This window comes from Fundulus heteroclitus, chromosome 2, assembly GCF_011125445.2.
Source record: "Fundulus heteroclitus isolate FHET01 chromosome 2, MU-UCD_Fhet_4.1, whole genome shotgun sequence".
In the NCBI taxonomy this organism is placed as follows: domain Eukaryota; kingdom Metazoa; phylum Chordata; class Actinopteri; order Cyprinodontiformes; family Fundulidae; genus Fundulus; species Fundulus heteroclitus.
The window spans coordinates 13,500,718-13,528,139 of record NC_046362.1 but is presented as its reverse complement, the minus strand read 5'-3'; the positions used below and the strand labels follow the sequence as shown (position 1 = coordinate 13,528,139).

Below are 27,422 nucleotides of genomic sequence, written 5' to 3'. Positions count from 1 at the left end.
CAGAGGGAGAGAGACTAATAATTACCACTAAATGAGCTGAGCTAAGCTGAGACACGGAGAAACTATCAAGCAGCTGTAAAAGATAAACACAGACAGAAACAAATAGCTAAAACTAAATGTACAAATGACTAAACACAAGAATAAACAAATAACACAAAAAAAGCATGAACTAATATCTGAATAAACATAAATAAACTGCAAGCAAATGCTGGGAAAAAAGAAAACACACACACACAACAGCAGAACAAATCAAAACCCAAACACTTGGAAATCGTGATAAATAATTTCCTCCCGCTGTCCTGACAGAGCGGGGTGGGCGCATCCCGTCTCCAATGGCAACCCGATAGATTAGCCCCATCAATATTCCCATTATTGGAAAGCAAGAAGGTTTTTTGGGGAGGATGAGTGATGTCAGCGCACTGTGGGTGTCTGTGCCAGTTGCGTGCGTGTGCGTGTTCACCTTGCGCCGAGAGAGAGCTCGGGTATTTGGGAGAGGTGGAGATGCTGCTTTGTCATTGAGGAGCTCAGCAGCAGCAGCAGCAGCAGCAGCAGCATTCTCCCACTCCGGCACGTCCGACGCTCAGCATGCTGCATCCTGATGCGCTCCCGACCGCGCTCTCTCGGCTCACCTGGATTTACATGCGTTTCTCGTTTTGCCACTCCAGCATGTGCGCATTGACTGAAGCGGCTGCATGCCATTGACTCGTGTCAATGTTGGAACCGGAGGTGAGCGGCACGTCCCAAGTGTCCGAGAAGATACGACCCATCCTGCGGATGCGCCGCTGCTGCTTTGCCTCCAGCCCAACTGAGTGAGATCCATGATTTATCCCTCTGTTTTCCCGGGCTGTCCTTAGAAAGCACCCTGTTCATCTTCATTTTTTTTTTTCTTTAAATAAAAATGGAAAGGTTCCAGTCCTCCATGCGCAAGCGGCTCTACAGCTTGCCGCAAAACATAGCTCAAAAAACCACTGTGACTGACAGCGAAGGAGACGGCGGCGACAAGGACACTAAGAGGAAAAGTATTCGGCTAAAACATTTGTCCTCTCTGTCTCCCGCAAGCAGTTGCAGGAGCGTCGAGGAGGCCAGGAGCGAAGACTTGGACAGGGACGTTTCTGGGCTGAAAACCAACTTGAACGGGGACTGCCGCTTTTTCCGGAGCAGCATCTCCTCCATCACCGGCAGGCATCCTCCGGGCTCGGATCCGGCGGAGCAGCGGCGCCTCCTGCCCGAGACGGATGCCGGGGCCAGCGAGAGTTCACCCGGGGAGCCCGTCCCCGGGGCCCAGGACCGGGCGGCGGGCGGGCTGGTCGGCGCGCCCTGCCAGCCGTCCGTGTACGACCAGTCAACTTTCATCAAGTTGGAGGGCGCGGATCAGATAATAGCCGAAGATGACCGCCTGTACCAGGCCGGCTTCATGCACCGACAGTTTGGGGCGATGCTCCAGCCGGGCGTCAACAAGTTCTCCCTGCGGATGCTGGGCAGTGAGAGGGCCGTGGAGCATGAGAGGGAACGCGTGAAGTCCGCAGGCTTCTGGATAATCCACCCGTACAGTGATTTTAGGTAATTTACTGGTGCAAAAGTCGAATTTACAGGTTGCACTGATTCAGCCAAACAGTTTAGACTCATTTGGTCTTAAGTGACCATTAAAAAAAGAACTTATCTGAAACGCAGAGCATTGACCAGTGCAGAACAGATAAATCATAAGCCAAATGTGTTTGGAATGTGAAGGCTTGAATTCTTTGGACATGACCTAACTTCTGATGAATTTAGATTTAAGTCTCTCACACACACACACACACACACACACACACACACACACACACACACACACACACACACACACACACACACACACACACACACACACACACACACACACACACACACACACATGCAAAATGAATTATAACAAGTAAGCATTTGATGTAACAAAAAGGGACTTCAGTTGCAAACACAATCCTCTTACATTCTGCCGGTCATTGTGTTGCTTTTAAAGCACATAACCAGGGTGTAAGCTCTTCTTGTGTCCGGCCTGGAGGTGTGTGGGCATGCATTTGTGTGCTTTGATTCACACGAGAGCGGTATAGCTTTCCAACCCACCAGTTCTTTTTTTTTTTGTATGCATTCATTACACTTATCCCTCTTAACTGCCTCATAATTCCCTAATTTCACCAGCCACGCTGCACCGTTTCCCTGCTTCCCCGCATGCAGGCCGGATGTGTACCGCCGTCATCAAGGGTTTATCATGACATATAACCTTGAGGCTCACTGCCATTGTATTGTATGCTGATGTGTGTCACTGCAGGGTTTTTTTTCCACTCATCTGAATTGCATTTTTTTTTTTTTTTTATGTTTTACAGCGAAAGCAGTGGATTACTGAGAGTGTAGCAGCGGCTTGGAAATGGGGTAATCAAAATAGGGTAACATGACCATTCAAGATATTAGAAGCACACATCAGGGCAGATTATTACAGCACAATTAGTCTAATGGAGCAGAGTCGGTGTGGACAGGGAGGGGACACACCACAGAACACAGAGAGAGACAGACAGACAGAGAGAGAGAGATACATAGATAGAGAGAAAGAGAGAGAGAGAGATGCAGAATAAAAACAAGAGAGATTGAAATGAAAATGATGTGGTGAGGAATCAGGGCGTCCAGCTGTTAGCTCTGAACTTGCGGTATGAGGTGTTGTTACTTCATGCTCTGTTTGGGTCACATTTTCTGTAAGGACAGGGTTTTTGTTTTTTTTCGAGGGGGGGGGGGACTCCAACAGCTCTTAGATCAAATGCTTTTCAACCTTTCTAAGGTTTGAAAGCGGCTTAAAGATTATTGCAGGATTTTTTGTTTTTGTGCAAGCAAGGGAAGCTCTGCTGCAGATATTCATCTTCATTTTGCAGAAATATCTTTAAAAAACTCAGGTGAACCCACAGCGAGATAGCCCAACACAGTATGACAAATGCTGCGCTGTGAAAACGTCTTCAGCCCCCGTACAGATTTCTCCAGGTTTTGCTTTTTTTTTTGCCACACTTAACGTTTCCGATCATCATATTTCAAAGATAATGCATGTAAATTCTAAGTGCAATACTCTTACACGACGAGAGCCTTTACCAAGTGAGAAAAACTATTGGCACCAGCATGACCGCACGTTTAAAAGGTAATTTCCCCCTAAAGCTAATTACTGGTTGTGCAAACCTTGGCAGCAACAACTTAAATCAATGTTTTCAGTGTCTGGCAATGAGTGTTTAAACAGCGGAGGAACTTCGGTCCACTGTTGTTTGCAGAACAGTTTTGATTCTGCAGATTTTGAGCATGACGGCCTGTTTAGCGTCCTGCCACAGCATCTCAATCAGATTTAAGCACAGCCTTTTATAGGCATCGTCACACACACCACCGCCACCGTGTTTCACTGTTGGTATTTTTTTTTTATGGAAAGGTATCAGTTTCACAACACGTAACAGGATGCACCACCGTACAAAATATTTTCCCAAAGGTTTTGGGATCATCAAGATGTTTTTTTGGTTAGCAGTGGGTTTCACCTTAGAGCTCTTCAACTGATGCCATTTTTGATCAGGCTCTTTTTTTTTTGTTTGGAGTGTTGAACATGAAAACAAACTTTAAATTAGGCAAATTAGACCTACAGAGCTTTTAGATATTATCCTGGGTACTTTCTGAGCTCTTTGATGAGTCGTTGATGCCCTCCTGGAGTAATTTTGGTAGGTGGGGCAGTCCTGTGAAGGCTCGACACTGTATCACGTTTTCCTGTTTTGTGGCTAATGGCTCTTGCTCTCACCCAAAGATATAGAAATGGCTTTGTAACCGTTTCTAGACTGAAATATGTCTTTGTTTCATCTGCCCTGACATTTCTTTGGTTTGTGGCATAAGCTGGTGATATCATATTTTTCAGTCTTTGTAACATTAACTGGTGTGTTCTGTTTAAGAGGATTTTTATCTGTTCGGGTTAGGCAGTAGTCAGGCCCGGGTGTGGCTGAATTTATACTGGATTCAGCTTTAAATTCATGGTATGACATTTTTCACTGTTTTGGTCTAAATTGCTTTTTCACCAAAACACATTTTAACTTAAAAATAGCTTTTTGCATTCACTCAGGTCATCTTTGTTATTAAGATTTATTTGATGATCTGAAATGTGTTAGTGTGAAAAAGAAAACTGAAAAAAAGAAGAGCTTTATATAGGGGAAAATACTTTTTCCCCCAGCAATTTATGTTGTCTTCTTGTATCTTTTTGTCTTGTACGCCAGAGTTGTAAATGCGTTGTTTTATGAAATGCGTTCTGTGGACGCAGGAGCAGACAAACTGAACTGGCACGCTGTGCAAATATGGTTAATATGATTGCTGGTGGGCCTGAGCCACAGTACAGGTGTGTGTTAAGCCACTGAGCTGCATGCAGGCTGTTCTGCCTCAGCTGCGAGCTGGCAGCGAGAGATAAGTATCTCTAGTACAAATGTGATCCCTTTTTTTTTTCAGCTGTCCTGATTGATCTAAGCTCCTTTTCACCATTTTAAGCCTTGTTGTGTTCACTTTGCTTGTAACTCCCCTGACTTTGTGCTGTCTTAACGTGCTTCGCGTGCTGACCCAGATCGCGCCCGATTCCTCGAACAATTCCTAATTGTCGGGGGGGGGGGGGGGGGGGGGGGGGGGGGCTTTAACGGCAAACGCTTACACCAGCAAATTTCCCTCCGTGGCCGTAGGTCTCCATGCTGGGAGCTCACTCAGCTGATGGGCCGACAAGATGGTCTGCAGAGGATGGCAGTAATGCACGGTCCACTTCAGACCTTAATTTTTTTTTTTCCCCCATTTATTTTTTTTATCCAGCTGTTCCAGTGTTCTGCAGCTCTGTGACGTGGGCAGAGCTGTAATGCTAACTACTTAACATCTGGCTGATGGGAGCTGACTTCTGGAGATGACATGGATTCCCAGGAGATAACGTTGGATTTAGCCAGAGTGGGGACGTGCAATTAGGACCAGTGTGTCAGCACGGGGACAACGGGGCAGATGTGGAGAGGAACGCAAATGCTTTGTTTGGCAGAGAACAACAGAAAGCTGATTAGGACAAATGGTCTCCATCCCCGCGTTGTTTTCCTACTTTTAGTGCAGGTTCTATATAATTAATTTCAAGATAAAGAAGCGGCGAATAAGCACGGTCCAATCTGAACTCTTCCCTGCTTGTAGTGGAGGCTTAATGACTGAGGCTCTTTGTGACTGATCAGTAGGTCAGGGATTCAAGTTCAACCGGTGCTAAGCTGCCGCTGCGGGACCCTTAAGTGAAGAGCATGACCCTATCAACTTTGTATCACGGCTGACCCTGTGCTTTAACGCACAACCGAAACATGTCACATTTCTGCGTACAGTGAAAGTGTTTCTTCATAAATATAAAAAGGGCTCCTCTGTTTTTCTCAATATTACGGAAACGTCTGGATCTGTTGCACAATGTTCTCAAAGTATGATGTGTTAACTTGTTGAGTCATCTTCTTCTACCCCGGAAGAGACAAAGACCTTATTTACAGCTAAGCTTTTAGTACGTTTTAGCATATCGGAAGAGGATTTAACATACAGTATACTGTCAGAATCCTTAGCATCCCTCTTAAAGGCGCGTAAAGATCATTTAACGGAGGAGCTTACCCTGCATGAAAACCTTAGAGAAATAAAATCTTTTGTTAAATGGAAGGGAAAAAACATGTTTTTAGAAAAGCAGTTTTTTCATTATGTAAAAAACAACCTTTTTCTGTCCTACCATCACAAATGTAAACGCTGATTTGGCTTTTTCAGGGACTTTAATTGCAACCGTGCCTTTTGACCAGAATGAGGTGGTCATGTGAAAAATTTAAATACCCCTTTAAATATTCAGTTTTCCATGAGGGAATATTCACATTTCACTGTCTAATCTTGTTTTTTAATCTCTGAAAGAGACAGTGATTTAATTGCTCTCAAACAACAAAAATGACCATTGTTTTACTCTAAAAGGATGAAACTGTTTCCTTCTGCCAAAGGAAACAGTTAAGACGCCCTGCACACTAACATCTAGTCTTACCTATTTTTCCCCTCAGTGTCTTACGTCGGTCTGAGGATAGTTTGTGACTCCCCCCTTTCAGCTGAGATGTTTGAAAGGTTTCTTACATGTGCAGCCCCACAGCATCTCAAAGTGATCAAGATTTGTACTTTGACTATGCAAAGGAGTTTCCCGGTCTTAATTCTCAATCGGTCCTTGGTGGGTTTTTCTTCTATGTTTTGGGTCGTTGTCATGTTGCATGGTCCGGTTCTGCCTCAGCTTTAATTTTCTTCACAGACCGTCTCACATTTTCTCCCTCTGACATGCAGCACAGTTCATGGTGGATTCTCTGGTGGTCTGCTGGCCAGGTCCTGCCACAGCAAAGCATCTCCAACCCATGGTGTTTCCACCTCCTTGTTTTAACGTTGATCTAAGGTTATTTTTGCTTGAATGCTGTGTTTGATTTATGCCAAACAGGACCTTTGTTTTGGTGTCCAGATTTTTCAGTTTTAGAGTCCAGTGGTCTAATTGATTGATGAAGTTCTGCTCTTTTTCTATGTTCTCTCTGTCAAACATGTAAGTTAAACTTGTGCGGTCTCCTGACTGTACAGTCTTGCACTGACTTGTCAACAGTAGCAGAAGCCTGCTGTGATGACAGCTTATTTATTTATTAAGTTATTAAGTTATTTCAGCATCCTATGGTGTGCTTGTCTGGGGGAACTGGCTTGGACTGGCTTGACACCTGGGTATGGTGGTAGTCGTTTTGAATGCCATCCTCTTGGAGACCATTTTGAGTACCATGGAATGGCTGATTTAAAATTCTCTAGAGACCTCAAAGATCCATGATCCATGAACGAATACAACTTTCTTTATGAAGCCGTCGGAAAAAGCTCTTTTGTTTTTACTCTCTCTTCAACAGCCAGGAGCACATCAAAAATATCTGAAGTTTAAGCAGAGTAAACCTCTTGAGCACCCAATCAGATCCACTTGATTTTAATTATAACCATTTTAGGTGGGGATAACTGTGGGGGTGCCCTAATTAAATTCTCACAAGAAAGACATTTTATTAGATTTATTAAAAACTGAAAAAATACCTCCTAGCTTACAAACTATATTTCAAGGGCCGTTTCTATTTTTTATTTTAATCGTTTATTACAAAATGTTGTGGAATAGGTGCTCTCCTATTGGCAAAAGAGGATTGCACTGCCTACAGGGTTAGTCAATATAATTTCTTAACCTGGACTGTTTGCTTCATTGAACGAATGTACTTCACGTAATTTAACTTTTCTAAAAATGTTCAGCATGAGATATTACTAATGCAATAAAATATTTGTTTTAAGGCTTTTTATGCATCTTTTCCGGTGTTGCTGCATACTCGCATCTGTACCTGGTTGGCTGCCTTTTCGTTCTGGTTTGTATCTTCTTTCAGGGCCACAAAAAGCTTAATGTTTAGTTACATATTGTATTTTTGTGTGAGCTTTACTCCTGTCCGTGTGAAACGTAGACTTCTCACATTTATATCCCATTTCCTTTATCTCCCAAAAGTCTCCTGAGTGTTAACGGCATTTTTCACAGTCGGTGGGTTGCTCGATGCGACGCGTGCATCCTGGCGGGTCGGTCTCTTCATGCCGAGGTTTGTGCTGACCCTGTAGGTGTGCCAGGCCTCCTGCTGAATTGATTAGAGGTTAATTAGGTCTCTGAAATTGACCAGACATGCGATCTCATACATGCGTGTGTGAATACAAAACGAGGCCCGTAAAAACACTTAATTAAATGTTCCTGTGGGTTTAGTTGCAAAGAAAATATTAGAATGATATCCAAACTTAAATGTGATGATGGTAATTGTATTGAAAATGTATGCCATTTATTGAAATTAAAATTAAGAATTAAAAGACTGCTACGTAATACGTTTATATTTAAGATATTTTTAATATCCTGTATTAAAGTTTGTGATGTTTACCATACATGATAAGTCATTTTTCTGTTATTGTCACTTGAGTTTTTGTTTACAATTTTTTACAGTCCTAAGCTGAATCCATTTGTTTTCATCACTTCTGCTTTTTTGGACATTATTCTGCAGGGTTTTCAGATTCAGATGGAGTCTGCTGGCTTCAAAGAAATTAATTTCTTTTTCAAGTTACCACATGCCCAGAATCGTTTTTTGGGAAATGCAGCTCAGACTCATTTCACACACAGCTCACACAGACTAGTGCAACAATAATATAGTGTGTACTGGACTGATGCAAAACCATTTTTGTTCATGCACACATTAAAAGGACAGAGCAAAGAGATCAAAATAGTGAAGTGCATTTGTCCTAAAACAGATGCCGATGTTTTCATTGCTGACTTGTTTGCTATCATTTGAATCCAGAATTTCTACCAAAAAAATGACTCATGCACTCACTTGGATAATCTGATGTCTAAAACACAGAAGACTTGAGGCTTGCATAACAAAAGCATTCATTTGAGAGTGACATGAGCACATCTGTCAGTCGTGCTGTAGAAGGCTGTTTATTGAAATTGTTCCTTAATTAAACGACATCTTGCATCATTTGGCTTTCGGTTTCTGGGGAAATGCCTTTGATTTATTTCTCTTTCCTCTATTTATTTGAACTTTTAGCATCAGAAATATTGATATCAAAAAACATATATTCTGTACTACACAGTGAATATTTCATTGAACATTTAGTTAAATTTTACTTAAACTTCTGATTATTAAAATCCTGTTTACACAGGAGCGCTTCATATCAGGGTTATTGAAATATTATTATAAAAAAACAGTAATTTATAACACGATATAATTGCTTTTATTTAAAACAGAAAGGGATCAATTCTTCCTGCGAGTGGTAAGTTAACACGACGTTGAATATTAGAGTCAGCAGCGACCTGTCAATAGGGGCGCTCGGGCATCACCCCCATCAATACTGCAGGAACGAAGTGTAGACACACTAAACATAATTATGAAATCAAATTAATTGTCATATCTGTTCTCTCATAAGTAACACAATGACACAAAAATGCGTCTGACTTTTGATGTTTTAGCATTTCTATTTCATTTTTGTGTGTGTGTATTACTATTGGTTCAAAGGTTGTTGTGACATCACCAGGAGAAACTGAGCTCTGCCACTGGGAGGTATAAAAGCAGCTCTGTCTGGTGCTTCCGTAGCAAGTTGGAGTTTTAATAATGAGTCTTTCAATCAATTTTCAGGTTAGCGATTTATTAGCTTAGCATTCAGTCAGTTTATTAAGCATTTATGTGGCTTATAATAATACCCTGACCCTAATAATAATAATAATAATAATAATAATAATAATAATAATAATAATAATAATAATAATAATAATAATTTCACAAAGCTTTAGCTGTAGGTAAAAAAAAAAAAAACAGATAGAAGAACTTGAACCTGACCAACCAGACTTTCAGCAGCAAACCAGTGACAGTGGACACATTAAATAATGGTTTAGTTCTATGTGATAATATGCAGTCTCCAGTGCACCCATAATAGAAAACCAGATGCCACAGATTAACTTTGTAATGTATGTTATTTCTGATGTGTTTCTTCTTTCATCTTTTGATTTTTGTACATGAGGTTAAGCAAAAACCTAGCATAAATACCTGTCTAATGCAGTTATAGATTTCATAATCTTATTCTGAAAAATATCCAACTTCTTTACTCCTTAAAACAAGTATATTAAGGCGAGACCAGCTAATTGTTTAGTAGAGCTACCTGCTCTGGCAGCTAGTTTACAGTCGGCTGCTTCACAGATGTGCCTCTAGGTCCTTTAGATTCCACATCATTGCTGTCATTGTTTTGACAACCCAAATTATTTCCTAACACCTGAATATTTTTTTCTTTTAAGCATCACTTTGCAAGTTAACCCTTCACAAGAAGATACATTCAGCCAGATTGGCGATGATGAACTGGTAATTGTGTTTCACCTAAATATTTTGAATTGACTTTGAAGCGCTCACATTATCGCTATTTGGTTGTTTATCAGATTTTGTCTGGTATTAAGATTTTAAATAAATATGTGGGTCCTGAATTCGCCCTGCGATAGCTGGAGATAGGCACCAGCAACACCATGTGACCCCACAAGGGGTAAAGCGTGTTGGAAAATGGACGGATTGATGGATGGGTCCTGAATTCTTTCAGCAGATAGAATAATATTTACTAATGTGGTTTATTATGGTGGAGTCCTAAAAAAAAAAAAGCTGCGCTCATTCTCATATTGTAATGCTCTTAGTTACAATAAAAGCAAAAAAAATAAAAAAAAAATAAAAAAATTACATGTTGACTGTGAAGTGGTCCATTTATAATAGGTTCTTAACTTTGGTCACTTTTAAAGCTTTGCATGGTTGGTGCGCCCCTTAAAATATATTTTGAACATCAGCTGACAAAATCTTCAATCATGTAAATTAAAGCTAACATGTGTGCCGCTAATTTAACTGCTTACCTTTGTAATTTTTGAGAGAAAAGTTAGAAGTGACAAAATGCATTTAGCTGGAGCTCTATTTGTCTGTTTTTTTTCTGCCTGAACTGCAAGCTTACCTCCCCAGAAATAACAAATTTGGGTTTCAAAAAAAAATTTAATTCAAGTAGTTTTTATGTTTAAGGCATGCAAGTTCAGTTTATATTCTTACATTTTAAGCAAAACCAAACAAATTATAATCAAGGAAGAGAAGGGGCCTTATCAATACAAGAGCATCACAAAGACCGCCTGTGTGTGTAACAGCTGAACTGAGTTTGTGACCGCGCACACACAGTCGGCAAGCTTTCGCCTTTAGGGAAAACGTTGTCTTATTTTCATCTCTGTTTCAGGTTTTACTGGGACCTGACCATGCTTCTGCTGATGGTGGGGAACCTCATCATCATCCCCGTGGGCATCACCTTTTTCAAGGACGAGCACACACCGCCGTGGATTGTCTTCAATGTTGTGTCAGACACCTTCTTTCTCCTGGACCTCGTCCTCAACTTTCGCACCGGCATTGTCAAGGAGGACAACACGGAGATCATCCTGGACCCGCACCAGATCAAGATCAAGTACCTGAAGAGCTGGTTTGTGGTGGACTTTGTCTCCTCTATACCTGTGGACTACATCTTCCTCATCGTGGAAACTCGTATCGACTCGGACTTTTACAAGACAGCCCGGGCCCTGAGGATCGTCCGGTTCACCAAGATCCTCAGTCTGCTGCGACTGCTGCGCCTCTCCAGACTCATTCGCTACATCCACCAGTGGGAAGAGGTAGATGACTGTAATCTTCATTTTATATTTCACCCTGATTTAAAGGTTTCAAAATAGCTTGACTGAATTTTGGCAGCAGTGTAGCATACACCGTTTTGCATTAATAAAGTATATTAATTGATTAATTTGTTCTGGAAGCTTTTCAGTCTCTATTGTAGGGGTGGTAATCTATTGTAGGGGTGCAATATGTTTTTATTTAACAATATTATTTGTTTTTCTTTAGTGTTGCTCCTAAATTCTTTTTTTAAACCATTACACAGAAACATTTCTCTGTTACCGTTTTTATATTTGCCTATATTAACACTTATTCTTTCTTTTTCTGAGAAAAGGCTGCAAGCACTCAACGTTGCTCCATAATAAGTACCTTGCGGAGGCTGGAATTTTACTGCTGATTTCTGCTTTTTGCAAAGCTTTAGTATGCTCATACTGAATTGCAGATTTCTCTTAAACAACTTTATTAATATTCACATTTTTTTATTTACCTATTTTTTTAGGTTTCGTCTCACAGGTGTTCATGGATATTTTGTTTGTTTTAATTAAAAGTTGGCATGGGCTGGAAACCGATATCAAGGCATACTTCATAACATACTCATAATATAAGAGTCAAGGGTTTAAACCCCTACAATTTATTATCCAACGGCCCCTAAAGTTCAAAATCCTTTTAATGAGACACCAGAGAAACAGTTTTGACGGTATTGAGCATAGAGGAGTGCCACTCAGCTGACTGAAGAAAGGATACACAACCTTTTCTTCACCTTGAAAACAAAACAAATTTGGCTCTTGTAAATACTTCTGGTAATGAAGACATGGTATAACTTTTCCAAACAGAAAAAAAATCTTTATCTAATGTCTTTATAAAAGGGTATCATATAAAAGTGGTAACATATAAAATGGTATGATTCTTCTGGGACTCTTGGGAAATGAGTCACGACTCGCTGGGTGGAACCACTCTGACTGACTAGAGTTGCAACGATTAGCCGTGACGCGCCGCTCCCGCGATGCATCCACGTTCAGTGGAAGCCCAGGGTAAAGGACAGAGGTCATTTTAGATCAGTCAAAGTCCGGTTGCGTCCGATTTAAGCCTGCTTGCAATCACCATGACCCAGATGATTTGCACAGGAATGAGAATGGTCATTATGTCCTCCAGCAGCTTAAATCAGTATAACTATAGAGATAACCTAAGCCAATATAACTATAAGCTTTGTCAAAAGGAAATGTTTTAAGCCTAGTCTTAAAAGTAGACAGGGTGTCTGCCTCAGGGACCAAACTGGGAGTTGGTTCCACAGGAGAGGAGCCTGATAGCTAAAGGTTCTGCCTCCCATTCTACTTTTAGAGACTCTAGTAACCACCAGCAGACCTGCAGTCTGAGAGCGAAGTGCTCTGTTAGGAACATACGGGGTAATCAGAGCTCTGATATATGATGGAGCTTGATTATTAAGGGCTTTATACGTTAGAAGCAGATTTTTTTATAAAACATTTTCTGGATTTAATGAAGAAAATCTGAAACTGGAAAGATCTTGTCACTTTTTGTAGCAGTTTGGATCAGTTTAAGGCTTTTTAAGAGAAAGGTTTAGACTTCCTGATAGTAAGTTTTTATTATTATTATTACTTTAGTTATTTAATTATTTTTCCAATACTTTATTTATACAGGTATTCTCACTGAGTCACAGGTTCTCATTTACAAGAGAAACTTATTAGGACATGTAAAAACTTGTACAGAACAGTGCAAGACTAAAAACTGTTTGACAATGCTTAAAATAATAATTAAGGAACAAATTAAAACGAAGATTCAAGAATAAGAGCGGTTACTTTCTGACATTTTTGCAAGCGTTTTTAAACTAGTCATAAAATCAGTTTTAGTTCCTGTTAAAGATAATGGCGCAGATTAAGAGAAGATTGTTTTCCCTACCCTTGTATGGACCGAGAGAGCACAACTCAGTAGTCCAGCTTTAAAGTTAAAAAAAAAAAATGTATGAATATTTTTTCTGCGCCACTTTGGGGTAGAATATTTGTAATTTTGGGAAAATTTCAGAGGTAATTGAAATACGTTCTAGGAACTTGTTAAATATGGGATTTAAAGGACAAGTCCTGGTCAAAGATTACACCAAGGTTATTTGCATTGTCACCAGATGCCAAATTATTGCCATCAAGAAAAGGTGTTTACAAAGCAGTTTGTTTTCCAAAAACTCTTGTCCAAAGATGACAGCTTCTGTGTTGTCTGAATTTAAAAAAGCACAAAATTAAAAAGTCATCCAGGCCTTTATATTTTCAAGACATGCCTGTGGTCTACCTGATTTAATTCATCAGGATTTAAAGATAATTATAGCTGCACATTGTCAGCATCCATTGAACCCTGTGGTACTCCACAAGCAACCCTGGTGTGTGAAGACCATGGGAAAACTGGAATCTGTCAGTCCATTAAGATCTAAACCAACCGTGTGCTTTTCCCTTGATTTCTACAGTATATACAAGCCTTTGTAAGAGAATGTTGTGATCAACTGTAGCAAATGCAGTACTAAGACCTAAGAGGAAAAGCATATAGACAGCTCTGATATCTGAAGCCATGACCAGTTTTTTCCAACACCTTTAGAAAAGAAAAATTAGAGGTAGGTTGGTTCATTGATTGAAACCAGGTTTCCGAAATAAAGGTTTAATCATAGCATTCTTAAAAGACTGCAATACATGCATAGGCAGAAGGTTTAGATTAAGCTAATATTTTGAAAAGGTTCACCTTGATGCAGTCTAAACACAGATCAGATTCTATTGTTATTTCTAAGGCTACACCCCACTTACTGGAGACCTATGTGGGAGGGTGCAAAGTGAGCTAAATGACAGAGCAGATCTATAACTGTACGTCTGGCAACTGAACTAAAAATAAATCTAAGATTTTATATTTTTGTTCTCTATTACTTAAACCGTAGATTTGAAGAATGTACTTATAAAAAAAGGAATAAAGTATATGAACACAATACAATAGAATGTACTGCAGTGAACTGGTTTTATTAAGTATAATTTGCATAATTTACTTTGGAGAGCAGATGAATTGTAGATGCTACAGGAGGTGGAGGAGAAAGGCTGAACTAAATACCTGAATCTTATTAGCAGGGCTTTTCCCATTTTGCTACACTTTGCTCACTTTATCTGCAGGGGTTTTCAACAAAAGCTCATCATCCCTCATCATCCCTCTCAGAAAGGTTTTGAAGTGAGTTAGGCAGGGTGTCGTGTGTTTAGTTGTAGTTTTTCTTGGTTCTTTCGTTTGAATAAACTCTGAAAGCTTCTCCAATATTCACAGCATTTCTTTTATCTCACTTGTCCGTTCCTCAGAGTGCTCCTCCATGAGCTTGTTGATGTCACCTTCATCCGTGTCCAGGCCTAGGGACTTGCGGAAGGATACACACTTTTCAAAGTCTGTTTTAGACACAACCTTAGGACACAGCTTCTTCCACGCAGAGGTCAAGGTCCTGTTTGTAACACCCTGCCAAGCCATATCAATCATTCTGAGGCATATCATGATGTTACAGTGGTCATTCCAAAACTCTCAAAAGGTGAGGTTTGTGCTCTCCATCATCTCAAAGCAACGGTGGAACATGTGCTTGGTGAGGATCTCCTTGAAGTTAGAAACCGCCTGCTGGTCGATTGGCTCCAGCAGAGGGGTGGTTTTGGGTGGAGAACCTTTATAGACTTGAACTCTTTGAGGATGTCCTTTTTCAGGTTTGTTGGATGAGGACAGGAAGGACTTGCAGGGGTATGCTATTTTCCAGGCAATATTTCTTAACATCAGGACCAAAGACCAAATACATCCATGCCATAAAGAACTACTGAGTGACCCGCGTCGTTGGGTTTGCCCTCCCCATAAGGCACAATTGTTTACCCCCAGAAACTTATATGACTTAAAGTCTCTGGGGATTTCCGAATGATTAACAAACAGCGGCTTCATCTTGCAGTCGCCGCTTACTCTGCGACCAAATGCCGGTCCTATTTTGAAAATTCTGGAAGTGGAGTAGAGCCGCTGCTCCTCCACGTCGAGAGGAGCCAGTTGAGGTGGCTCAGGCATCTGGTCAGGATGCCTCCTGGACGCCTCCCTGGTGAGGTGTTCCGGGCACGTCCCACTGGGAGGAGACCCAGAGGAAGACCCAGGACACGCTGGAGGGACTATGTCTCCCGGCTGGCCTGGGAATGCCTTGGGATTCCTCCGGAGGAGCTGGCCCAAGTGGCTGGGGAGAGGGACGTCTGGGCCTCCCTACTGAAGCTGCTACCCCCGCGACCTGTCCCCGGATAAGCGGAAGACGTTGAATGGATGGATGGATGGATGGACCCCTGCTCTAGATAGCTCACACAATGCCTCGTTTGTCATAGTGCCCGAGGTTTACTGCAGCAAATCAGCGTAAATAGCTCATGCCCTCTTGCAGATTATAGCCTCTGTCATGGGATCTCCTGCAAGCTGCGCGTCCATCAACCACACATCAGCAGGTTCTTTATATTATCATACATAGATATCCACTGCATGGGAAATCCTTTTAATGATCTTGGCTGGCTTTATGCTCTGTATTGTCTCTTTCTGCTTTGGCATGCCTAAAACTGTAGAAGTGCTATGCTTGTAGTGCTTCGTCAAGTTGATTACACCCACACCTTCGTCATGTTTTGCGGTAATTGCTTTCTTGAATGCAATGCATTCAAGAAAGTGCTTCCTTTGCTCAGCACTTTCCTTACTATGGTTGGGCTTATGCTTGGAAAGCATAGTTTTGTAAAACAACTGCAGCATAAATGAAAGCGCAACACTGATGCTTTCACTGCAAGCTGTACAAAGGAGACGAAGGAGTTCCCTGCATCAACAAGTGATGGGGTGTATCTGAAGATTGCTTGTAAACCAAATTTTAGTTCTCAGCATAAAATAAAACATCTACTGAAAGCTAGCATCTCCAAACCTTGTTAACGGGACATTCGTAAGTCAAGATACTATTGTATAAGTTTTCCTTTTACATAGTTTCTTCCATCTTTGTGCTTCTTCTGACATTATCTTTAAGCCCCTCGTTGATGCTGGACTCATTGATGGACTCATTGATGCTAACTTAAACTCTTCTGACTGTAACAGCGACCAAACAAAAGTGAGCTGTTGTCAGCGTTTAGTATGGTCCATCCAGTGATGTTTCCATAGCAATGGCATTAGTCAGGGTTAATAATGCTAAAAATATGCAGTTTCCAGTCACACACACCAATTTCTCATTGCATCTTTAGTTTTTAGCTTTTGTTTGACACAAACAATGCACGCACACTCCACATAATAACAGATTAAAACCCATAAAACAGGCTTTTCTGCTTAAAAAAAAAAAAAAAAAAGATTAAGACCGGTGTGGCACTTCATGTATTTCTAAAATCCTAAAATGGCCGGGGGGAGAGAGCTAAGTATCCCAGCTAAAGTTTGTGTGTTTCAACACGTCTCGTCATCCTGCTCGTTACCTCTTTCATAGGTCTTTCACATGACATACGATCTTGCCAGCGCTATGGTGCGAATCATGAACCTGATTGGCATGATGCTGCTGCTGTGCCACTGGGACGGCTGTCTGCAGTTCCTGGTGCCAATGCTGCAGGACTTCCCTCCCGACTGCTGGGTCACTCGAAACAAGATGGTGGTAAGTGAATTAGGAGGCAGATTGGGTTCTTTTCAAACGAAAAGATGAGAAAGTAATCCTGGGAACACTTTATGTTGTACTCATGCCTACAAACTCCTCCTCATGTAATATATAAGATATTAGTGTTCATTGGCTAAATATTTTACTCTTTCTTCGAATAATTAAAGATATAATGTAAACAATGTGTTTTCTTGGGCATTTTTTCGGGATCCACAGCTGAACTGATACTCTGTGTGTTAATTGGTAAAACAGAAGCTAAAGTAACTGCTGCCATGTTGTTAGGAGCACTAAATAAATGCAGCGTTGGTTCCCAACAGGCAGGATAAAAAGCCCACCACCTGCACTCTTTATGTTAAGCTCCCAACAAAGCTCCCACAGACACAATGCTACAGTAGCGCCGCTGCATATTTACTGACAAACTTTCTCTTTCCGCCTCCACATCTCCACCAGAACGACACCTGGGGTCAGCAGTACTCCTATGCCCTGTTTAAAGCCATGAGTCACATGCTGTGCATCGGGTACGGCCTGTACCCACCCATCGGCATGGGCGACGTCTGGCTCACAATTCTCAGCATGATCGTGGGCGCCACCTGCTTTGCCATGTTTGTGGGCCATGCCACAGCTCTCATTCAGTCCCTGGACTCTTCAAGGAGGCAGTACCAAGAAAAGGTGAGTTTTTTTTTTCCTTTTTCTCGTGAGGCTTGTAGTCTGTTTAAATATTTGGATGTCTTCAAGCAACTGTATCCTTAAAACGGAAATGTACTGATCAGGCAGGAAAAAAATAAGGGATTACAGTGTCATCCCCATCTATACATCCAGGCATATGTCACTAGCTTTTATATGGATTAAACTCAAAACAAAAATAAAGTGCGTCTAAGAATATGCTGTTGGTTGATGTCTTTACAGGCTGGGAAAAGCATACATTTTCAGCTTTTTATGCAAAACATGTGCAGAAAAAAAAAGTCTTGATTTTCCAGTAATCAGACCAGAGAAGCTCAGAGGAGAGGTGGCATTTTTTTCCTCTGATTGATGGATTACTTCCTTAAAACATATATAATTAGAATTCCTGAGGACATTTTCATCTACAGAATTTGTGATTATTGAACAGGTTTAGCTGATACATGGCATTGTGAAATAGTTTATTTGAAAATGCAAATTCCTGAAATCTGATGCTTGCTTGAAAAAAAAAAAGCACATTATGAAAGACACTTTTCAAAAGGAAAATCCCAGAAACAGTGTGGTGTGAACGTAGATTACTCCCAAGTTAATGCAGCTAAAATAATTTAGTGTTCACTCTGGAACATCCTGTTGACGGGTCAACTATTAGCCTCCCGTTTGAAAAATCTTATTTTGTACTGATAAGAAGAAAGTCACTGTTGGAATAACATTAAAAGGTGCTATTTACAGGGAGCAGCTGTCCATGTAAGAGGCACAGCAAGCATGTGAAAGAAGGGGCTCTGTCTTGACAATAGCAAAATGAAACTTTTTGGCTTATATAACAAAAGTGAATCACATGTCATCAGATACAGGGAAACTAGTCAGAGTTGATGGAGAGATCGATAAAACTAAATACAGAACAGCCTTGGGAGACAATCTGCTCAAGGCTGCAAAAGACTCATGGCTAGGGTGGTGGTTAACCCTCCTGCTGCACAACAATCCTAAACACACAAACTACAATGGGATGGTTTAGATCAAAGAATCTTCATGCGTTAGACTGGAACAATCAAAGTCCAGATATGACTCCAATTAGGAATGTGTGGAAGGACCTGAAAATGGAAGTTTGTAGATCCTCTCCATCAAATCTGACTGAGCTGGAGCAACTTTGCCAATAAGAAGAATTTTAATCTTCAGATGTGTAAAGCTGTAGAGATATATCTCAGAAGACTCCGGCTGTAATTGCAGATAAAAGAGGTTCTAAGAAGTATTTTGGATTCCTTGGCCAAATGCTGTTTTGAAATTATATTATTATTGTTTGCAAAAGAAAAAAATATTGAAAATTATGTATTATGCACTACTTCATGTTGATCTGGCTCATGGAATCCCAATAAAATACAATGCAGTTTCTGGCTGTAACATGACAAAAGCTACAAAAAACAAAACAAAAAAAAAAACTGGTGATGTATGTATTATATGGACATACTAATACAATTGCCAATTTTTGTATCTGGTTTAAATCTGTATTTTCACTAGAGGAAATAACACTTCAATACCTGATTAACATAATTAATTTTCACACCTAAAGTCTATTTAGATATTCATAGTGGACAACAGGAGCTTTACTGTTGTTGTTTTTTTGGTGTCTCTATGAGACAAAGACGCCCAGAAGACGAGGAACGACCAGGGGATGAGTGAACTCACTATTAGATGTACACGTCTGCTGATGTTCCTTTGTGACGGATAAAAGGAGACAGATACGGCGCAGATTTAAAAGCAGCGGAGCAGGGGCTTATGGCAGGAAACGGCATGCGTACACTGGGTGCTGTGATCATTGGCGCTGCTCTGCTGGTAGGGTACACTGCTGAAGGACACGCTGGTTAATGTCATTAGCAGCAGCCTGCAGAGCCACAACGCAGCACTGTGAGCAGGTTTCACAGATGGCCTGACAGTTGACTGTTAACATAATGAGATACATTATAGTCCACCTCTGAGCCAGCACATTAATCAGGTTAATATATTCATTTTGACATGACTTTGCATTTTGTCTTTGCAGGAGAAGCAGTTGCTTTAAAGCTGCTGTTACCATGGTCATGAAAAGGCTCAAAAAGTTCATATGTTGTTGTCTCGTCACAGTACAAACAAGTGGAGCAGTACATGTCCTTCCACAAGCTCCCCGCCGACATGAGGCAGAGAATCCACGACTATTACGAGCACCGTTATCAGGGGAAGATGTTCGACGAGGAGAGCATCCTGGAGGAGCTGAACGAGCCGCTGCGAGAGGTCAGCTTTCATCCGGAGAAACACGGCCTATTGAAAGTTTTGATTTATATAAGCTGGAACATGTGGGTCTAAATGAGAGCATCCCGTTCTAAATGATGCTCAGATAATTATTGATATAATCCAATATGGCTGCCTTACTTTCCATGATAATGTTAATAGTCTTGTAATCTGATTAGTAACAGCCGTACGAGGGCCGAGAACCTTATTAACGGAGCGCTAAGCTGCTTTTATAATGATTGAAATATACACGCGCACCGGCGCAGGCCTTGTGAATGCCCCCGCCACTTCAAAAAAAAAAAAAAATAAAGCCATTAATAAGCGCTGCTTCCCTGTGTCCTCCTCAGGAGATCATCAACTTCAACTGTCGCAAACTGGTGGCCTCCATGCCTCTGTTCGCCCACGCCGACCCCAACTTTGTCACCTCCATGCTGACCAAGCTGCGCTTCGAGGTCTTCCAGCCGGGCGACTACATCATCAGGGAGGGTACCATCGGGAAGAAGATGTACTTCATCCAGCACGGCGTCGTCAGCGTCATCACCAAGAGCACCAAGGACACCAAGCTGACAGACGGCTCTTATTTTGGAGGTGAAGCCCGGGCGCACCTCGCTGGGCACTACATGGAGAGGGAGGAGAGGATGGGGGGGGGGCAGTTTTAATGTGTGCTAAGGAATGGTGATTGTAAGATTTGTTTTGATTTAGTTTGCACAGGCACTCAACAGATTAACTTGCCCGACCGTTACGGCTGGTTAAAATCGTCATCTCCTTAAAAGGCCTCGGGACTAAGAGGAGCAAAGCTCGGCGATCTTTATGTCCATCTGTGGAGTTTTGCCCTTTGTTTAAAGCTTAAAGCCTCAACTTCCCTGTCCTTTTCTCCTCGTTTGCTCCACCTCAACCTGCTAAGGTGGGCAGCGGAGGCACGCGCCTGCAAACGTTACTGTGACTGGGAATAAACAAGCTGGTGAAAAAGTTGAGAGAAGAATTTCTAATGTACATTGGCATACATTACAGGGGAAGTGGTGTGACTTATACACATAATGTGAGACAAGATTAAAAACCTGCACGTGTGAAGCAAAAAGAAATGTGCTGAAGCAGAACTCAAGATAGAAATAAGATCAAATTCCCACAAAGAAAAGAGAAAATTAAGGCAGTAAGAGCATGTTTTGTATTGTCCTGGGAAAAAAAAAACAAGATTCATGTGTCATGGTTCGTGTTTTTTTTTCTTTCTCTTTTTTAATGGGGCATTATTTTATTTTTCTGATCTGGCATGACAGATGAGGTCAGGACACACTGTAAGCTGCAAACATTGCATTAAGAGCTCCATCTGTGGGGGTTCAGAGGCATCAGGCGGTCCATGTTTTATCGTCTTACGCTAATAGGACTGTTTCTTACTTTACTTTTGGAAATGGATCTAAAACAACGTGAACGCCATGGCTGTGAAACACAAACACTTTAATAAAGAGAGGGAACTTATTATACAATGCTTTAAGTCAATGATCCCTGCTATTCTTTTCTCTTCTGCTAATACATTTCTTGGACTCTGCGTACAAATATTTGAACTTTTACTCTGCAGAGATCTGCTTGTTGACCCGAGGCAGAAGGACGGCCAGCGTTCGAGCAGACAACTACTGCCGGCTGTATTCTCTGTCTGTAGACAACTTCAACGAGGTTCTGGAGGAGTATCCCATGATGAGGAGGGCCTTTGAGGCCGTTGCCCTCGACCGGCTGGACCGTATTGGTGAGTTGTTGCCAGGTCTTTGGTGTTGTATATGTAAGTTAATTCAGAAACTTTGGAGAATCCTCACAGACCTCTAGTTTCCCAAGAAAAAAAAAGTAAAAGGGTAAAAGGAGTAAGGCTCTCCAGGTCTCTTTTATTCACAGCTTTTTGGGGCATGTGAGATCTACTGTGGTCCTTGGTCTTTATATTCCATCATGTACAGTGTACAGTAAAAACATGAACATTTTAAAAATGATGTTAAACCTAAATCTTCCAGGGATGTGAATAATTTTTGGCTTAACTGTATAAAAGTAAGTTTAGTATCTTTATAAACTGGGGTTAAAAATATTTCTGAAGGATTTCCAAAGTTATTATTTGAACTTTTCCTCCTTCTTCTTACTGACATTGAGTCCTTGTGTCGCAGCATCTTCAGAATTGTGCAGCCCCCAAACTCAAGGGATGCATGTAAGGAAAAAGGCAACAAAAAAATAGACTAATTCACAGAGAATCAATTAATAGCATGTTTTCAGAAACTGTTTATTTTGCAAACGTTAAAATGACTGTAGAGACAAACAGGAGGACAGGATGCAAATCTGTTTTTATCATCCCAGCTGAAAGTCTAGGACTCCAAAAGCAAAGTCAAAACTGACCGTGTGACATAGCCAAATATGCATTTCTCATATCTGCATTCAGAGTAATAATTTAAACATGTAAAACAATTAGAACTGCTAAAAAAAGAACGGACAAGTAGGCATTCTTATTTTTTCACTGCATACCATACAGTAAGTGGGATTAGAAGAAATTGTCCCAAGCTATCTGTAGAAAACGTCCACATGAGGCTGAGGCTGTCTTTATGTTAACTAGTCATTAAGGAGTGAAGTCAGGAAAAATCTCTTTTCTGTCCTAAAACCACAAATGTAAAGCTGCAGTTTGTTTGATCCTGGGACTTTAAAGGGAACTGTGTGCTTTGTTGTGACGAGTTTTCTGGTAACGAAAGTGCGGGTGGGTTTGGTCTGAATCAAGGAATGATCACCTTTTGCCCAATGTTTAGCATGTTAGAGGATCTGTGATGCTGGAGATCTATTTCTCAGCAAAGCTGATGTCAGAGAACAAGGTGGCATGTAGGGTTTTAGAAACTCAAACCAAAAAAGGAATTCTAACAAATCAATATTAGCAGTAAATGGGGATTATTTTTATTTATTTTTTGCCTTTTCTATAAATGGACCAGTAGTAAGCAGAGTGGTAGATAAGATTGGAATTAATAAATCTGATGTTTTCATAATGAGTTCATCTACAAATAATCTTATTTTCTTATATTTTAATTTAGGGAATTGGCTTCTTAACAAAAAAGGTAACTTTTTTATGTATATGATTACTTCCTGTCCCTTTATGATTCATAGTACAAGTGGGAAAAATAAAGCTTACAGTATACAAAAGTTTAAAAACAGTATGCTCAAATGTAAGGCAACAAACAGTATAGTGTATTGCTGGCATTTGGCAATATATAAGTTTCCACTGGAGAAGTTTTGTTTAATTTAACAATTTTCTCATCATCAAGAATTTTCTCATCATCGTGTCTTTAATACGAAGACACTGTTTGAGATGTGTGTGTTGAAGAAGAGACACTAACTATCATTTTACTCTCTATTTTAATTAAGTAATAAATAATATATAATATGTACAATTTAAATTCCCTCAAAGTTTCCCCAGTTTACTTGACCTAATCCCTCAATTCCAGTTTAGACGGATTCTGATTTTCGTCCAAAGACCATAACACATAAAACAAAAGAAATGTGTCACAGGATCTGAGATAAAGGTAATTTTTAGAGTTTGAATTTTTTTCTGTATATGACCTACCTTCGTAAAATCTCCAATCTCTGACCAATTGATCTCTGAATGATCGTTTGTAAATGTGAGCTCCCTGCTCTAACAGACAAGGCTACGGTGGTGGTGAGTTTATGGTATTCATTTGTTCAGCTGAATGGTCTTTTCCTCTTCTATCTTCACAGGAAAGAGGAACTCGATTCTTCAGCATAAAGTCCAGCATCACCAAAGTTCTGGCACATTAAACCTCCACGAGACAGAAATCATCCAAAGAATAGTCCAGCATGATCGTGACATGGCCCAGTGCACGCAGCTGATCCAAAGCAGCACTTCACCAAGTTTAAACCCTCCCACTGCTCCCCCATCACCCACTCCTCTCATCTGGACCCCACTGGTTCAGGCCCCGCTTCAGGCTGCTGCTGCCACCACGCCACTGGCTCTGGCTTTGGCCCACCACCCCCAGCTGCCTCCGATCCTCTTCCACGGTCCTCTGATTCCTGGGTCTGGCTCCATGAAGGACCACAGCCATTCAAGGAGGGTGCACATCGGAGGGAACATCTCTAGCACCTATGATTCGGTTCCTGGTTCGCCTGTTGGGGCAACTAAACCTAGATCTGGGGGTGAGACTCGCACATTAGGCTTCGCTTTCCCCCAGCATCATTCCTCTGGAGTTTTGTCACCCACTGTGATGTCGCAGCCCATCTTTACAAGCAGCCTGCAGCCAGTGACCCCTCTGCCCACTCCTCAGCCCCTTTATCACCCTCCCCACTGTGGCATGACTCCAGTGTTCCCCCTGAGTCAGGCCACCGTCTCCTACACCTGCTCCGCACAGCTCCACCCTCAGCCCTACCTCGGTGCAATGACCACACCGCCTCAACCTCTGGGTTTACTCCAACAGGGGGCACCGGGGAAGCTGGCGGGAAGATTTCCGGCCCCGGCCATCAGCCCCCTGATCTGCAGCTCGGTTAACCCCATTCTGAGCCAGCTGCAGCAGACCTGTCACCCCTCCAGCCTAAACAGAGTGAGCAGCACATCCAGCAACATCAACCTCCCACATTTTCCCATCGTAACCAGCAGGCAGCCGCCGGTGGGGATCAATCCGTCTCCATCAGTGGGTGGAACCGGGGTCACAGCCTCTCTGGCCCAGCACACCCTGGCAGGACTGCAGTCGGTTTTCCTGCCGCAGGTTCTTGCCGAGCACTCGGCCCTCGCCTCCCTGGCCCAGTACGGCTCGGCCGACGCCTCGCCTTGCTACACCCCTCCTCACTACAGCCCCGTTACACAGAGCCCTGCGAAGGCACGAACGATTCGCCACAGTGAGCAGCCCATCAATACCAGCTTTCCCAGCTCCATGCCCTTTCAGAGCTCATGCCAGGACAGGGGGGCTTCCACTCTGAGAGAGACAACAGAGTCCTCGGCGGATCTCTTTACCCAGGAAATAAAGACAATCTCAGGCTCTTACAGCTATTTACACCAGGAAAAGCCTTCGGTTGGGAGCGGCTCCTCGGAGGGGGCAGCGGGGGGCTTCCCCTCCCCCATGGCAGTCAATAAACCCTACACTCCAATCCCGGGTCAGGGCGCTCCTGTCAGTCGGACACAATCAGGGCCTGAGCCTCCGGCCAAAGTGTTGGACAGTGAACAGAAACAGTCCAAACTTCCCTCTAACTTGTGAGTGTCAGACACATCCTCCTTTAGCTGCTGAGCATCAGAGGAACCCCTCCATGTTGGCATGTTTTAATGTTGAATTCAGTGCTGGGGAGTTTGTTGTTTTAATCAGATGAGAGATCGGTTTAGTTTTTAATCAGAGCGGATGACAGACAAAAGCATATTTTTTCTACAGAACATTTTCAATACGATGATAAAACCCAAAACTATTATTGGGTATATATTTAAGACCTGACAAAAATATCAATTCTTATATATACTATAATATATTCTAACCTTTCTCTGTGATTTGTTATCATTATTTATTTCAAACCTTACTGTTCAGCCAGTTATTTTGGTTACCTTTTTTTAGCTGCACCTCTTTAGCTGAAGAAAAATATCCACAACTGTATATTCAGTTTATGATTGAAACCAAAAGTTGCTTCCCTCTGTTAATATCCTTCCCGGAGAGCGCTGGGAGTGCAGTGTGAAGGCCGGGTCACCTGTTCGACCTCCTGTACGGAGATGTACGCCGCTACAGACTGTGCACTTTGCTCGTTTCAGAGATCGCTGCAGCTCAAAAGGTTTGAACACAGCGTGTCTTCCAAGAAAGAAAGCTTTCTCAGCAATATTGCACACCCAAATGGGTCACACTGATCAGACTGCATTAGGAAAAAAATAAATAAAAACAAAGCGATGAATGTAACAATGTCAGTCTGGGTGGGGTGGGGGGTGGGAGGGGGGGGTTCAGGCTGGGGTGGGATTAGAATGTGTGGTTGAGCAGACAAGACAAAAATCAAGCTGTGGTGATGGTTTGTGTGCCATGAGCATAGTATGCAATATTCTGTGTTTTTATGGCCATATAAAGGTATTTTTACTGGTGTACGTCAATCAATTAGAATATAACAGAAACAGTCATTTTGCATCTAGATTCATAACACGTAAAGCTATAGTTGGTAATCTTATTCAGAAACAGTTTTTGTTATACTGGGTAAAAAGGTCCTTCTATTATGAAAGTAGTCAATATATTATGTATTCAGAAAAAGGAGGTTACATTTTTTTTACCTCTTTGAAAGCTACAAGCCTCTAAAAACTCTGACCAAGCCCTGCCCTTCGCACCGAAGGGCAGGGCTTGGTCAGAGTTTTGTTCCTGCTCTCACTCTCCTCTGTCCCTCAAGTTCCAGGGTTATCTCCTTATCTATTGGTTGTCCCACATGCCAGTCATTCTGACGCGCTCACGTAACGCCAGTGTGCGTGCTCGTTCCTTGTTAGTTTCTGCTTGCTGGCTGCGCACTTCTAGTGTTTATGTATCCAGTTAGCTTAGCGGTTAGCTTAGCGGTTAGCTTTGGTGTTAACCGTTCATTGTAGCTCCGCTACTCTCACCGTAGACTTTGAACATGCAAGAAGCTAACCGTGTGCAAGTTTAGGAGAAGAAGAGGAAGGCCTTAGTAGAAAGAAATAAGACCAGAGCTGATTTCGGAGATTCTTTTCATGGGATTCCCCTGAGGAGAGGAAGCGCAGGTAAGATGGTCCTGCGCATGTGCAGTTATTCATAGAGGGACGGGGAACCTTCCAGAAAAATCATTGACTCTACCATGACTCTACAAGTCTTTATTTGAGTAAATTGTGATTATGGCATACAGTACAGTATATGCACTTAATACTTAAAGTATAATTCACCCCAATGTAAAGGCATAATTCCACCCCCAAATAACTTTTTAAAATTACGGCCCAAGTGGCCAGTTCCAAAAGACTCGGCTAAATGTGAGGTTGAGCGCGAGGGTCGGGGTGGGGAGAGTGGGGGTGTTAAGCAGGGCTATGGTCACAATGAGGGAAAGTGACATGTTGAAACATGGAGTGCCAAGGGCGACAAACGCTAAAGGCTATCGATCAATGCCCCCAATGCTCCCAATGCTTGCGATTCCAAATCGAGTTTAGCTCACCACAGTGCCATTTGTCTGACTGAGATACTTTTATACCTGAACACAGGGGTTATGATGATGAAAGCGTGTACCGTTTGAAGCACTGGGAAAATACAACTGCAGTAGCCACCATTCAACCCTAAGAGGGCAGCACTGAGACGGTTTTAAGACAAATATTGTAGAACTAAACAAGTTTATTTTGGGGTGAATTACACTTTAAGTTCTCCAGGTTATTTTTGCATGAGTTCAGCCTATGGGTTCTACTGAGCAGGGATGGCTGATTTGGACTTAAAAGTTTGCCATGATTGGGGTAGTTATTGTGATAATATTAAAAGTGACGATAGAAACTATTTAAAAATCTGTTGCAGTGTTTTGTAGATTGTATGGTTGGAAACTATCACTATCACTGCAGTCATAGCCCCTAAAACACAACTAGTACTAGTACTCTTAAAAACGTTCATCTCATCAATTATTAAACAGGCTATTCAAGACTCCAGTTACAT

General features: G+C 41.8%; 1 protein-coding gene across 2 annotated transcripts; it reads left to right on the top strand.

The window, feature by feature from the left end:
* The first annotated feature begins 290 nt into the window (after positions 1 to 290).
* On the top strand, positions 291 to 25,681 carry LOC105938486 (potassium/sodium hyperpolarization-activated cyclic nucleotide-gated channel 3). 2 transcript variants are annotated; one of them, XM_036148304.1, is made up of 9 exons: positions 291 to 809; positions 1,063 to 1,560; positions 10,825 to 11,248; positions 16,717 to 16,878; positions 17,329 to 17,547; positions 19,669 to 19,815; positions 20,160 to 20,400; positions 21,386 to 21,550; positions 23,539 to 25,681. In XM_036148304.1, the coding sequence occupies exons 1-9, from the start codon at positions 712 to 714 to the stop codon at positions 25,023 to 25,025; spliced, it is 3,441 nt and encodes a 1,146-aa protein (XP_036004197.1). In that variant the 5' UTR covers positions 291 to 711; the 3' UTR covers positions 25,026 to 25,681. The 2 variants fall into 2 exon arrangements, with proteins under 2 accessions (XP_036004197.1, XP_021163158.2); XM_021307483.2 differs by having other exon boundaries at positions 716 to 1,560.
* Positions 25,682 to 27,422: the final 1,741 nt, after the last annotated feature.

Bases quoted from the DNA above. Each gene is read 5' to 3' on its own strand.
- LOC105938486 (XM_021307483.2), top strand. From the start codon at position 899: ATGGAAAGGTTCCAGTCCTCCATGCGCAAGCGGCTCTACAGCTTGCCG. The intron at 17,548-19,668 runs GTGAGTTTTTTT...GTCTCGTCACAG, and splicing joins GGAGGCAGTACCAAGAAAAG to TACAAACAAGTGGAGCAGTA. The intron at 19,816-20,159 runs GTCAGCTTTCAT...TGTCCTCCTCAG, and splicing joins TGAACGAGCCGCTGCGAGAG to GAGATCATCAACTTCAACTG.